We start from the raw sequence: 16516 nt of genomic DNA on the forward strand, positions 1-16516 counted from the left end.
GCCGTCGTCCCCGTCGTTCAGTCGGTCGGCCGCAACACGACGCTCGATCAGCCGATCAGCTGTTCTCTTTCGCATCGGCTCGCCTTCATCCGGCAAAAGCCTACGAACGACGGAACTTTTGACTTTTCTCTCACGGTCTTTCGGTATCTTTTGCCTTCTGGCTCTCTGCTCGCGTTTTCTGACTTATCTCCGCGGCGTGGTGCCTGCAAGGACTCGACGTCTGTTGGAGCAACGACGAGGTGGTCGAATGCGTTCACGCGACCCTCGAAATTGATGCGCGAACGATCCTCGAAAAGCGACCATGCACGAGCTCGCGCGTGTCCGCTCACTCGTTCCGCTTGCGACGGGCAACGATTCTTGGCTGGAGGCTGATGCCTTTGATGCGATGATTGGTTGGTAAATTCGCGGCCAAGAGTGCCTGGTTTTGCTTGTTTCTCTCGTGAAACCATAGAAATGATATTTAACGTTACTTATCATTCGATCAAACTATCTTTGCTTTTTCTTCTGAATCTACAATTTACTCTCGAACATTAAAATACTTTTCGAGTAATGAAGGGAACGCAGTTGCACTCGGTGCCCTACAGTTTGAATCTTTTGTAACAGTATCGCTTTTCGATGAAACGAGAAACTTAGTTGTTACCCTATTGGTTGAAGGAGACCACCATAGTGAACCATCACAGTGCACAGTGTGTTTAAAAAACGACAATCGTCGCGAAGTGGTGCACAGATGACAACGAATCGTGATTGTGTGATGTGCAGGAGGAAATAGTGCTCGAAAGTGATTATCGCGAGCGATCTAGCGATTGTAACGGATCTGGCACTGGAACCGACAAACTGGAGATCCTAGGGATGTTCCCGCCGCGAACGGAAGCGCCGACAGCGGACAAGCTGGCGCTCTGTTACGCGCCGCACGTTGACATGACCACGGTGATCGAGGTCGAGGTGCGTTTTCGTTGAAAATCCTATGATTTTCTGTGCTCGATTCATTCTTAATATCGAATGCATACCTTTAATGATCTGAAACAGATGAAATTTTACTTATGCAAGCACTGATTTTTCTAAGATAGTTCCGTCATCTCGCGATTTTGGATGGAGATTATTTTATTAATAGTGTTTTCGATGCGATAACCAAGTGCAATTATCCGTGTTTATAACAGATGAAATTTAAACGTTTGCAAGGAAAAAAGCTAGTGTAATTATGTAGATTATAAAAGCGTAGCGACGATAGCAATCAATTTTGCGATTAATCATCTATTTATCTATGAAAAGATACAAATTATATCCAATTTCATTACTCGAAGAGAAGCAAGTTGTTTGAGCAGAGTTTCTTCGAAGCATTATTCATGCACTGATTACGCTTGAGTAATGTATTAAAAATAAATTCACCATTAACTCGAATTTGCACGAAACTGCATCGTAGAATATATTTCAATCAGCTTCAATCTCGATAAAACGTAAAGAGTAATTCATACTATAACGTAGTTCACAATCACCATCGTAAAACAAATATTTTTCTTACGATTCAATCAATATTAGTAGAATCAATCGTGAAATTTAGTAATGAAAACAGATACTTGTATTAGACTTTTGAGCAATTGAATCTCAAACTCTTTCCATATATCTATCGCCTACGATCTTCAAGTTAATACTCTCCATGATACGTGATCCTATGACAGTTGGTAGAAATAAAACTTTCACTGCGCAATAAAAATACTCGTTGCCGTAATCGTCGAACAAGTAGGCGTAGCAGAAAATCAAAGTGTTAAAGATTAGGTACTATTTCTATCTAGTTAAATCTTCTAATATACATAATTTTTTCATTCACATTTAGAATTCTATCAAAGTATTTCATAAAACGTGCTGACGTTCTATAATGAATTTCTTTTGGCTTATAAAAAGGAAATTATCATAAATATCAGTTTCATTATTTTGACAATGAAAATGAAACTAAATTAGTGACAATGGAATAGTATAATTGCATAATATATATATTATTCAGGTTACCTATCGCTATCGAAGGTTAAGAACGATACAGTAAATAAAAAAATGTTGGAGAGTTCTCACAAACGTTCAACACGGTTAATTTCTTTTCTAGTTATTTATTCGTAATCTACGATCTGTCGATTTCGACACGGGGCCGACTTATTGGTTATTAATTGTCTACATGTCATATGTGGCAAGAAGGACGATTTCTCCCGACCTTATCAATAGCGATCTCAGCTGGAAAGTTCGGCTATGCGTCTTGTGAAATGAATCGGTCGTTTGCAGGTTGCTCTCCAGCCGAAATTTTATGCGTGTATCGTGTCAGATCGTTTTGATCGAGCTTGTTATTAAACGATCGTCGTCTTTTTTTTTGCGCCACGATCTATGTAGTTCCTGACTTCTTACATTACTTTCTTCGCTTCGATCAATCTTCTACAGCCTTATGTCGGTATCGAACCAATACGAAAATGATTTTTACGCTTTCAAAGGACACGATTCGGCGAATAACCGGCATTCGAGTTAATTATTCAGCGAGGAAGTTGAATCCACGAGATTACTTGGAAACAGACAGTAACTGGAATATTATCGTTGCGACTATTTCTTTAAAATTTATTGGTATCGTCGTATTTTTCTAGCCTTGTAATTACTGTCTCTTCCGCTGCTCCACAAGAAACGGTTCCCGCATTTGCCTATTTGATTCTCCTATCTTGTATAATGTCTGTATAATACCGTGCTTGTAAATTCGATTCACTATCAAACTGCAACTTTTACGTTTCTTTAAATCATTTCTCCGTGTGCGATCGCGTTTACGTATATTCTTTCCGAATACGCGAAACGTCGCATCCAATTTTGGATTAAGCTATCCTGCACGACGAACAGTTTGTTGTACACGCTGTCCGCAGATAATTCTCAAGGAAATGGAAATATGTACAACGAATATAAAGCCGTAACGATGATAATCCTCTTGGATTCACGACAACAATACGAATCGAAACGTTGTCTCGATGATCTTATTTAAATGGGAAAATTTAACTGTCCGATATATTCAAATCAGATGTTTAACTACGTAAGAAATTGATGACGCGTGTCCGTTTGGAACGTGGACCAGACACGTGAAAGTCAAACCTATAATGGTCGAGTAACAAACATTATTGCAAATTGAAATACGCCTTAATGGGGCTCCGTTTGGCATCGAAGATGAAACGGTACTTGTGCACGGGTTCGTAACGACGCGGCTCGTTAAACGACGACAAATATTTCGTACGGAATAAAACGAGGTACAACGGTCTGTTGCAATGACCCAGGCCCTGTCTACCCGCCATAGATTTCGAAATAACGATTTGGAAAGCGACTTGGAAAGCGACAAAGCTGAATTTTGTCTCATTAAACGTCGGTATCGGGCAGATTAGGCCAGATTATGGTATTTGGCCAAGTGAGAGTTTCCTTTTATAACGGGTCGTTCCACTCAATTTTCGACCTACCATCGTTAAATTCCGTTACGAACAGTTTTCTCGATAATCGAATTCTTCCTACTGTTGGGTCGCGATCCATACCTCACCCTGCATGGATAGTATGCTTATCAAATACTTTATCTGTAACGTTCGAAAGTCTTTCTTGAAAAATGTTCTTAGGGATGAAATTAGCGAAGAGATCAAATGTTATACCGCTTGTTGCCTTTCGGTTTGTTTTGGTGATACCATAGCTTTGAAATGTTCGAAGTCAAAATATTATTTAAGAGTATACTAATATATATTTCTGACGACTTTATGTCTGAACAAGTCTTCACAAAGTTTCTAATCAATAGCGTATAATCATCGTGTAGATGAACGTACACTACCATTAAGTAAAATTCATCTCATTTACGAGTGGCATTCGCTTTTAAATTGCCTTATATAATTAGAATCGACAAGTGACATCCAAATGGACCGTCGTATGAATAGGAAAAAAGGTACACGCGTTGGCCCTTCGTTGCTTATAGAGATGTTCGAGATCGTATCACCAGAACAGAAACCTAATGGCTTGCACCGGTATAATGTCTATAGAAAGCCTTTCTGCCGATATTCAGATACATCACAGATCGATACTATCTACCTGAATAATATCGCGTAATCGTTCCATCGAAAGATCACGTGGACCAGATTGGGTTCCGTTTTCATCGAGCGAAAAATTTTGGAATCCGCGCAAAAGCGTCGTAATTTTGGAAATAACGAACGTGGATTCTGTTTGTGCATTGTCCGGTCGTATGATTCGAATTCTGAGTTTTGATTTTGAAAATATATTACCTATATTCTAGCGAAAGACGAAATTTCGTAATGTTAAAAAAAAATTAGTTTAAAGATAAGCGAATAGAGTTTTTATTAAACGCTTAGTTTGCTAATACTTGTGGAATCTTCAAAATATTTAGTTACTGATTTGTAAACTATAAATATATTTTTGATTATCCTAGGTCTATCAATAATCACATAATAATATTTCCTTTCATTTCGTTTCAACCAATTATGCAGACAGAAAAGTACATTTGTACATACAGTTCGCTATATTTTCAAAGGTGAAACATGCTTAATCACAGCTCAGCAATTTGCTTCGATGATCTTGCGATTTGTGACTGATATTTCATGCAGTCGATAGTTCGTAGAGATTCTGATATGCCTAGCTTTTAACACGAAGATGTTTATCGAAATTTTGTAACAGCGTTGAACAGAAATTAGAAAGATGTATTCGAAGAAAATATCGGAAACGACTATATCTAAAATAATTGAAAATTGATAATCAGTCCCAAACAATAATTATTTGCTCGTAAAATTCCTAAGCCCACTTAATGCCAATGTAAAGTGATTATAGAAGATTTATGAACTTTCTATAACAACGTTCGAACACTGTAATTTTATCCTTTTCTACGACGTACCGGAAGCTTCTGTCTCTAAATTCTGAAGTAATTCTTCTGAACGTGTTAATTTTAGTGGAAGCATACTTTTATAAGAAAGGAAGACTATTCAAATGCACGATAGAAACCAATTTTACTGAATTTTTATCGAATATGTTAAGTAGGTTGTTTCTTATCCGAAAATGTTTTTAGATACGCAATTAAAACGTAAAAAGTAAGCGAATTAATTTTAGCTCGATCTATAATTTAGGTCTTTACGATATAAGTATGACATAGTATATTTTACACGTAGATGTTACATTGTAAAGCATGGAGTTTCTGGGTAAATAAATTGTCACGTCAGAAATATAAATTATCTGACCAGTTAAGTTATCTTAATCATTTAGTTTGGTAATTAATCTTATTGGACCATCGAAAATTGCAATGTCAGAGTACAAGACAACAAATTTAATTTAATTAAACTAAGAACTTACTCCTCATACACACACATACACACACACACACACGAAGAATTACGAAACGTTTATAAAAGCGGCCTCGTCGCATGCTTTTTCATGTTTTAAAAATTGATACATTTTATTCACCTGCCACTGTCCAAAGAATTTCAAATAAACTTTCTTATTCGTGTCATCCGTTATAGTTTGATGCAGGATAAATTATCGAAAATTGCACGACCGAATGGAGGAAATCGCTATCGATTTATGAGTGCCTGAAAGAAGCGACGTTCATGATCAAGCGACAAGTTTTCCTCGTGGTCGCTTATCACTCCTAATAACACTTTATCGCGTTATCGAGAGCTTGGTGGTCGGTGTCGCTCGTTTAACTCTCATATGATTTCCTCAAGAAAGATATATACCGCACCTATATCCCGTCCCTAAGTTATTTTCGTTACGTTATGTGCCACAAGATTTGTATAGTATTTATTCGCATTTATGTTCACCACCTTTGAGAAATAAGCGCCACTGTTCCATATACCCGTCGTTTATAGTAATGGCAGACCTCCAACGCCGCTGACATGATTTTTTTTTCTTTTCTTCTCTCTCGATACCAGCGCACATTAGTCACCGCAATTACTGGTGGCCAGCAATTTTTTAATAGCGGCGAAAGTTACGGTCGACGACGAACGTGAATGTGTGTCGAAGAACGCGCGTATCTCTGCTCGCTTTTATTATGGTTATTACTTTTTATTCCCTGCGTTTCTTTTTCTTTTGATGTGCTTCTATATATGACGTTGTTGGAAACAATTGAACTTGCTCACGAGAGAAAATTTTAATCCTTTAAGCGCTACTACATGAATCAGTCCGTCTAACCACAAACAAATTGCAGCTGGTGTTTGAACGGATTTTTAGTCAAGGGATTAAAATTTAAAAGTGCGATGGAGAATGATAACAGCGTAAACTGAATGAATTATAGAAAAACTGTACGAGTAAGCTACGAAAAGAGTAAAATGTCTGAGCTCTACCATAAGATATTCCAAAATACTTTTTACGACAGCAAGTACCTAACATATCTTGTATAATATATAATTATATATAATATATATATATAATATATATGTTATATATATATTATATATATATATTAATGAATGAAATGAATATATATGAATATATATGAATATATATTATATATATATATATATATATATATATTAATGAATGAATTTTTCTGTGAACAGGACCGATTAACTGGTCACGGGGGTATTTCCTCGCTGGGCGGTGGAAATTCTTCGCCGTATTCCGGCGCTCATCACCACGGTCACAGAGGCAATGGAAACGGCAGTGGGATGCCCCATCACGGGGGCGCATCGTTACCTACCGCCTCCGACTTTCAACCACCGTACTTTCCACCCCCGTTCCCTTCGCATCATCATGCGCCGGCGAGCCCTCAACATCCGGGTCTTGGCCAGCCACAACATCTCGATTACCTCGTCGGCGATCCATACACGCAGACGCTCAACACGTTGCATCAACATCACTATAATCACTTGAGTGCCGCTGTCACGGCTGGCCAGAGGAGTGGTGATCTCAGGAGGGACGCAGAGGGCATTCATGTGGTGAGTAATCGCTTCGATGAGTTATTAGTAGGTTTTAACCCTTTCGTCCCTGAAGTCAACCACAGTCGTCAATCAGTTCAGCTTACAAGTATAAATCTGTTTATTATTAGGAGTGTTTTGATCGATTTTAAGACGTTTATAACGTGAAAGAAATACGAAGCATCTCCAGAACGAAATAAAAATTAAGTTAGATCGTAAGATTAGGTCCAATCTCGCATCGTGTGCAAACGATAGATATAACATTGTTGAAATTTTGCATTAATAATATTTTACGATTCAACGTATTTATGTTTCCACTAGGAAGATAACACGCTCTTGTATATTGCATCATTAAAATATGAATATCTAAGTATGCTGAATCGCGTAGCGTGATCGGTAGAAAATTGCAGCGATGTTTCATCGTTCGTCCTCATCGAATCATGATTGCAATAATTCACTGTATCAGAATACGTAGTGAGTACCGAGAAAAACTGTCTTTAGTTTATTGTGTTTCAAAATGTTTGCGAGATAAAATTTTATTTCAAATACACGCGTAACTATTTTCTATAGTAAAGACTATAATTACATTACATTAACAGATTACTAATGTATGTGCATATATACACTCTGAAACTTTATCGCTTTCCCATCATCGCATTTGTTATGATGGTGGTGTACGGTAAATGCCATTTGCCGTATATAGTTATGGTAATTAATATCTTTGTCCTATTAAAAAATGAAAGACTTATACCATCGTAGAAAATCGACGTCGGAATTAAATATTCGCATTAATTCTTAAACGACCAGATATTACGCATATCTTAAAATTGTCTATTAATTATTTATATTTAATTAACATTTTTCTCAATTTAGCGATTTATCTCAGTGTGTATCGAGTAAATATTCATAAACATTATCTTCGTTAATTAAATATACTACAGATTTTTTAGGTGCTAGTGTTTTACTATATAAACTTTCAAAACTTGCCTATTGCTTCTCACATTCTATAACAACAAAAACACCGTTTATATGAGTTTCACTTATACGAACGAAATTATAGTTAGTGTTTGATTAAATGAATTCTTGCTGGTTGAATCTATTTGTCTGAACGTGAATTCCTACTACAATGTATGGATGAAAAATCATAAGACGTAGAAACTTCTATTACATAAATTACATATCTGTCTGCTAACAAGTCCATATAAATGGATTTCCACTATATACAAATAAGAATAGGACAAATATAATGGAAACAGAAGTTCCAAGACCCAATGTAACCATACCCTGCATCAAATTAAACACCACTTATTAACTGTAATAATTGCCGAAACAATAGTACACTAATCATCGATAAAACAAAATCTATTTCGAAGTAAACCGATAAACGATGATTCTGAAACGCGTTCGTGTTCTCGCGGAAACACGGTCGTTTGGTCGTCAAGATCATCCTGGGGGTTTGCGCGTAAAATCGAAGCGCGCGAAGATCCGGTCACGTGCACGTCCGGCTGGCTCATTAGAAAAGGTACGCGGCGTGTTATTTGTAGGATGGGCCGCTGGCGGTTGAACAGCAGGGGGATGCGTAATAATGGCCGGCTATCGATCTATTAGACGTATCGCGACCAATAAGTCGGCCCGTGACATCGGTGATTACGATCGTTGATCCCACGAAGAGCACGCGAGGAGTCGAGACGCGCGACATTTGCATTTGCCACGGTTCTGCGTGCCTGTCCTCGCTCCGATGGGTGGGATAGCCTGGTCAGGTATTAACGTAACTCGAAAGAAACGATCGACTCTCGGCTAGTCAGAAGAACCGGCCAGCAGGAAGTCGAGGATCAACGTAACGTTTTGTTCCCGATTAGTTGGATTTTTCTGGTTTACGGATGGATCGTGTGGTTTCTTGCCTGTTTTCAATCGTCTCTCTCCGCTTCACCGTCTAACCGTCGCACGTTGAATACGCAGAGAACAGCTCCATGTTAAGTATGCCCGCAGCGGGCTTTTTGTTTAAAGAAGTGCGAGAGTATTGTTTGTTCTAGCGGGAATCGTAAGTACGTGGACGAGTGTGGCTTAGTTGTGGCATAGTCGCGGTCTTCCTGGGTAGACGCGGTCTATTTCCGTAAAGTAGAAAATTTATTCCCTCGGCTGTATTTGGAGAAGCATTGACTGTCTACCGATAGTTCGACGGGTTTACGGATGGGTTAAAGGAGGAAGACTCTGCAATTGAAATGTTGTGAGATGATGATCTTGCTTATGAGTTCTGTTAAGATCAAGTTTGTGAAGCGTTTAGAAATTGTTAATTATTTTTTCTTTTTTTTTTAGTTAGGATAAGTAGTTCGTGTTTGTAACACGTTTGTCAGAATTACAAATCAAAACGTGCACGACATATCACATATTATTTTTTGTATCTTCTTGCGAGATATTCAATAATAGAATATATTTTTATTGTAATCGATAATTATCTAAGGCTTGATTCAGATTGTGATTTACAAGCTTGATTTAATCATTAAAAGCAAGTGTATTATTTGAAGGATCTAGATTCCCAAACAAATTCACGCGGAGTATAACGCGCCTTTGCTCATAGTAACGGAACACCGTACTACCACGTATTTAGGGGCAACTTCAGACCTCTAATAATACTCACGATAATAGTATTTGCGGTACACCTTACCCCAATAGCTTTTATGAAAGTATCACCCTAATTACAGCGGGGGGACGCGCGTAAACCACGCTGTGGATTATGTTTTGGGCGGTTTCCATAGGTGTCGTGTGACGTTCGCGCAAAAAAGACCAGGTTCGACGAAATTCGACACGCGGCCGAAGAATACGTTTAGTTTCGCACAGATCGAAACTGGCCAGAAGAACAGAAAAGCGGGTTCGGTTTAACGCATCTGTCTGCGCCATATGCAGTCTCGTATTGCGAACCTGAAATTCTGTATCGAAAATTATTTATTTTACGTCTCGTAAAACGAGTAAAACACGGGCAAAAATGTACTTTGATATTGGTGAAGAAGACGTTAGGAATTCACAATTACGTTCGGATTGAAATTTATTTAGTAAAGCTATTACAAATGCACGGACTCGTTAATTTCATTTTGTTAACAGCAACTTCATAATCATGATTTATTTTTTATCATCGATGTTTATTATACAAGTCAAATTGGTACAATTTGCTGAAAATAACGAATTATGAAAGAATGGATTATGTACAATACGAAAATGCAGAATAACATATTATTTAATTTTTATGGAATGTTACAAAGCAAATTCGTTTCATATTGATATTTGTAAATATGTAGAATATTCCACTAGAAAGTCGGCTTTAAAATATTTTGCCGACCTACGAGATTGAAATATCGATTATTTCGAGCAGCACAACCCCTTGTAGCCTATCTTGGTTTGCCTAAAGCGCATTCTTCAAAGGAGGGTGGCCGATCTTGTTCTCAATGAAACCTAACATCGATTCAATCTCGCGATTCGCGAGCATAATAAAGTATTGAGCACATCCTTCGATAAACTTTTATCGCTCACTTTCACTATTTATCCTACATGTTACTGTAAATTTTGTTTTCTTCTGGACAATAGAAAGTAAATCTTCACCGATGATAATGAATTTACCATTAAAGACATCAATTACGAATGATTAATTGAAAGCCTTATTTCAAGGATGATAAAATCTTAAAGCAGGCATAGCGAAATTTTCGTAAAGTTACGCGATTACCATGGTTCCAGAAGACTTTAGGTCTGCTAGGAGAGAAGATAGTTGTAGACGGGGCACAAAGTCTCAAACTCCTTTCCCAAACTATACGCAGTAACGGCGTCTTGCATAGTTGATCGTAGTTAGGGAACTTGCCGCGATGACTATGCGTCGACTCGCGTCACCCTTAGAGTTTTCGGTTCGGTATCTCTGCCACGAGCATCGAGAACGACAACGATGCGAGATTATGCTTCGACAGCTTTAAGGGGACACGCCGTTCGAAACCACTTTGAGGGTTCGAAAGCACGTAATTATATATGGACTAGATTATCAAATCTAAAAAATTAACGATTCCTTCGTCATTGTCTTAATTACTGTAATTCAAAAGTTATTAATCTTGCGATAGAAAAAAAAAATTGGAAACTGTTCTACATCCTATCGCGTGTAAAAAAAAGTGAAAGTTCAGCGAAGGTTCCTTTAAATCACATTTCCTGTATCCCAAATAGATTACCATGGAATATAAATTGCCTACTTCCAAGCTTAATTATACATTTATATCGTTACAAAGTCATATACGATTAGAAAAATTGGATGGATGAAATATTTTTGTTATTTCCTTCGTCTACGGTTTCTTCCAGCTGCGATGCATTCTAATATTTTGGGAATGGGCCACCCTCTTGAACCATCGCGTTCGTTGCCCTCCCTCGAGTAATTTACTTATTAAATTTTCGGCTGACCTTTGGCATTCCCTCGGGGAGAATGCCAGGGACGCGTTTACTTTGACTGAAATATGCCAAGCGCTGCAATCCTTAAGACTGTATCGGAGATGCGTAAAAGAGGTAAACGATTTCTCCACCCTGTTCTTTTGGTTTTAATTTGCTTTCTCGTTTACGTGACATGTGAAACTTGCGTTGCATGGGAGACACGGTGAAAAATTTACAGGATCAAGTACGGAATAAACGCGTGGGGCCAACTCGTCAAGGTAACATTGGATCGGCGTGTAATCGGAAATCACCGATCACTGGATAAAACGATTAATAAACGCCATTTCATCTGCCGATGACTAATGTTACGTCATACTCGATCTAACTGAACAACAATGATACGGTAGTTTCTAGTCAAATGATTAAGGGAAACGAGAGGTAGACGAATGAATAACGTTGTCTACAGTTGAGCAGAAAAATCGATAGAGCTGTTTTCTTTGGTGGAGATCTTGTTGACAAAGATGAAAAATTAAAAATTGTAGTTTTCTTATGTAACGTATTACGATTCAAATAATTATTACTTGTGTCTTAAGATACCATAAATGTATCATAAATATGTATCACAATCTGCATCGTAAATATATTTATGCATAAATGTATGTGTAAATTGATTGATCGTAAAATCTGTGTCGAACGTACAATTTATGATCATGTTTACACTAGTGCTGAGAGTTTAATACATATTTGAAAACTATGGAAGCCAAAGTTTGTAGTCGATGTAAATAAAATCGTGTGCGTTCTATTTCACGAGAAACGTTTTACAAAGAAGAAAGAACAGATGATGATACGCTTCCGAAAAAGAGACGACAATGCCAATAATCAAGCAAGTGGTTCGGCCGATTCCAATAGTTTTATCCTTGAAAACGAGCAGCGTCGTGCTTCCTCTATACATCGTAGCCCACGCGTTTTATACTGAATTATAGTATCTCGTCTGAATCCCTTCACAATCTCACATTTATGCTCGAGAGAGTACAATTTGTGACAGCCTCTTCGATAAAGGATCTTACGATTCAGAAAATCTGCCTCATTGTGGGACGTCTTTCTCACGGGGAAGAGTTAAATATCGAGTTGTTACGGAACAATGATGACAATCTAGATACGTTCTTCTCATTTTATTAACAAGAATATTTACCTTATGAGATTGAAAAATTGCATTGAAAAAAGTAAACAATTGCAATAAAAATCCGCATTGTTTAAAACTATCTTGTTCTTTGATTGAATTTACGATTATATTATTGCGAAAGAGTTTCTGCAACAGATACACCATACTTTCCTTCATACCGAATGCGTACTCGCTTTCTTCTTAAATCAATAAAAATACCTTCTTCTTTAACATAAATCTTTATATTGTCTGAAAGAACAAAGAAAAGAAAATATATACTTTTTATTTGTACTCAAACAATTTCATTACACGTCTACATCACTAATATAACATTCTGTCGAATCATCAGCCAATATAATCAAACCTCAACATCCTCCATTTCCTTAAACTCCATCAACCACCAATTTGCAACGGTCCGAACATCAAATATTTGCTCCCTCGCATAACAGGTATTATCTGCAAAAATGTTACGTAACTCTGAATCTCGATTAACATGACAACAAGGAGAAGGTAAAGGCGTATAAGTAAGTGTGTGTGTGTGTATGTGTGTCGAATTACACAAGAGGAAATATGGGTAAGACTCGCTAGATCGTCGATCAGAAGGGATCGCCGTGATATCCGCGGCGTGGTCCCATTTATCAGTATCGATACCGCGAATGCCGACCGTCGTGACTTCACCTCACCGCGGCGTTTAACGAGAGAAAGGCGATCACATTTCATCTCATTAGTCGGCTGGCATGGTTACATCAATTTATAACTAACGCGGGCCGTCGATAGATACCGGTAGGTAGCGCTCGACCACTTAGCCGAGTTAATTAGCACCGCGTTTCTATTTCTTTGGTCGCGTGAAAGCCGGGCTCTAAATGGTCAGGACATCGCACACGATGAATCGTGCGATTTTCGATGTACGACAACTCGCGACCTAAGCCCTAAAACGGTCGTAATTTTTATAGTTAACAAAATTCTAGCTTGTGTTTTATCGATTCTTGACCACGTAAGGGATTCTATTATTTTTATTAACCCATTACGGAGCACCGTTGCGTTAATGCAACATTTAATTTCATGCAATCAATCTACATTATCAAATTCTGCTTTCTAACATTGCGATCGTGAAAGGCAATTCCGAAGATTCGCTCAATATCTTTTTCGTCGCTACTTCTTTCACGTAGACCCTACAATTTTCCGAGATTTTAAAGAAGTTATAGTATTTGCAACGTTATTTGGGAAAAAGTCGAATATTTTACGAACGTTGATGTTAAAAAAGTATTGATTAATGTTTGGATTTTAAGATTAAATACCATAAGACTGAACAGTTTCATGTTTATCGAATGCATATACCTATTGATCACATCGAAGTTCATCATCGAGTTTCGCTAATCGGGATCTGCAACGTCGCTATGACATTCATGTTGATAAATGAGCTAGGTAACCTATGCCTGCTGAAATGTAAATGAGGTTATAGGTGTACATGCGCTTTTTGGGATAGCATGTTTGCATGATGAGACGACGGTGTACGGCTAATTTGCCACTCTCGAGTATTAATATTAATGTCAGTGTCCGGTGGGTGATGAAGAATGTTGTAAGTAGTTAATTAGATGTGAGAAATTGTAGGGTGATTTGCATTAGTATAGTGGCTATAATCGTTTTTACTTTCTAGATAAAAATCTTCGTATGCGAACATTCTTGAATGTCATCGAATTCATTTATTTCGTGTATTTTATTCGACGGTTTAAAAATAGTTTAAAATTACTTAAATAATACTTTGTTAGTCCTATTTAATGACTTTCTAATACTTTTACTTGGTAAGATATGAAACTCATCTAAAATTCATTAAGGTATAATATATATAGGACTATGAACTTATTAGCATATATACGACTGTATCATCGAAAGTAGATTTTAATTGTTTTACCGAAAAGGATTGTAATTACGCAGTCGTAAAACGATGACTAACATTTTACTCGGAAAGAAGCAATAATTAATGGGTATCTAAGAAACAAAAAAAAGTCACAAAGAGAAAGTAGTACCTGCTCTTACATTGGTAAATATAAAATTATCGCTTTACGTTTTGGGCTTTGTATTAGCTACTTTCGTCTCATGTTTTCTCACCATTACATCTCAAACCATTAGAACTGTTTGACTTTGTTCACTAGATCAAATACTTAGTATACCGAAGCTTCATATTCGCTATTCCATTCGCTATTTAAAAGCGAACGTATCGCAACGATCTAGAATAGTCGTAACGGAGAAAACGATTACAATAGAACCAACAATCTGGAAAAGAAATCGGAGAAACGTGCGCAGAGATTTCTTCTCGATGCGAGAATCGCGTGGATCGCATAGAAAAGATGTATGACAATAATGGTAAGGGCTCGTAATACAACCGTATTTGTGACACGGCCGACTTGCAGTCTAGATAAAATCTCTGGTTTTTCTCGCTATATGTGATTAAGATTCCGAACATATATCTACCTTGTATTTCAATTCTTGGAAGATTGTCTTCGTTTTTTCCCCTCTATATTTCTCTGTAAGTACGTACGTATAGTTTCTTACATAAGAGACAAACTTCAACTTCGCGCCTGTAAGTACGCGAACGTTAATCAAAATATGCAATTCGTTTTCGGTAGTAACAATTAATAAAGAGTTACATGGATCTCACGGAGGAGTAATCACGCATACTTAGCCAAAGCGTGAACATTGAAAAATAATATTTGGTTACCGTATAAAATCGACGATCGTAAACATCAAGCTCCATCGCTTTTGAATTTTAATCTACTCATCCTATTATAATACTGATTATAATAATTTATGTAGGCAATGATATAACTACGCGTGTACTGAATGATAATAATAAATGTGATCTCTGATAATAAACAAATATTTATGAACAGGTATGGTTATCGTTTACAACCTCCACACTGTTTCTTCTTACTGTATACGCTTTTGAAAACATGCCGTCGGTATTGCGATTTATAAATTTAATTTTTCTCCGGTTCGTCGAACGAGTGATATCGCTTAAAAGTGCGCTGCCGAGTAATTTACGTAATCGATACCGGATTTACTCAGCTTTTAATTGGTCTTAATATTGGACGTTCGCCTCGGTGAATTATCAGACCTGTTGAAATTTTATTTATACTTTGATTAAATTAACCCGATGTCACCGGATGGATTTATGGTTAATCTTGATACTGCTGAATGCAACTCGTTCCACGAAAATCGCACGCGAATTCACCACACGCAAGTTGATTTTTATAAATTCTCCGAAGAGTTTCTGTATAACGATTCCTCACGAAGAGGAAACAAAAAGTTGCGCGAATCAAGATTCGACTAACATTATTGCATTACGTGCTTCTATGCGATTATATCATGAGTTACTCGTCGAATCATCGAGACTTGGTCTAAAGGTACGAGAGCTGAGTCTTATTTCAATTTGACGTTTAGAAGTACTCATTATTTTGAGAAGAAGTTATATAGAGAATCTAGGAATCTAAGACTTAATAGTAATAGTAAGAGATTGTTATGGGAACATCAGCAATCGTGACATAAAAGGAATACGTGTTGTTTGTTGCAGAGTAAGCAGGCTACATTAGATTCCTGATATATCGTAACCTAAAAGATACGTTGTACTAACGTTGACAATACGCATAGAATGTACACTGCACGTGTTTCTAAATAAATGTATTCATGGCAACGTGCGGAGACTTACTAACAAAGTATATAATTAGCTATACCACGATTATTTCCATTGAGAGATTCTTTCATAGTTGAGTAATTTCGCAATTAACTCGAGTAGAAATCTTCGATATTTACTTTTGCCGATCGTATCAAGTAACTCAAAAATAGAACAATTCTATATCTGACCTAATTTTATTCTTTGTCTTCGCCAATTATAATTTTTATTTGCAAGCACTTTTTCCTATTATTTGTCAATATGTATGTGAAGTAATATTTCTTTTGATATTTAATTTCAGACAAATATGCATGCGTCGTTTCCGTACGACGGTGGGCGCAGTAGTGGCGGAGGTGGTGGCGGCGGAGGTGGCGGTGGCGGTGGCGG

At 37.3% G+C, this 16516-nt stretch overlaps 1 protein-coding gene across 1 annotated transcript in view; it reads left to right on the forward strand.

The window, feature by feature from the left end:
- Positions 1-16516, forward strand: part of LOC100743090 (transcription factor AP-2-epsilon) — an 84831-nt gene that overhangs the window by 32818 nt on the left and 35497 nt on the right. The window contains exons 2-3 of the mRNA XM_024370760.2: positions 6546-6923; positions 16431-16516. Coding sequence (XP_024226528.1) covers positions 6546-6923; positions 16431-16516 — 464 coding nt within the window. The remainder of the gene's footprint in view (positions 1-6545; positions 6924-16430) is intronic.

This window comes from Bombus impatiens, unplaced genomic scaffold (genome assembly GCF_000188095.3).
Source record: "Bombus impatiens unplaced genomic scaffold, BIMP_2.2 scf_0044, whole genome shotgun sequence".
NCBI lineage: Eukaryota > Metazoa > Arthropoda > Insecta > Hymenoptera > Apidae > Bombus > Bombus impatiens.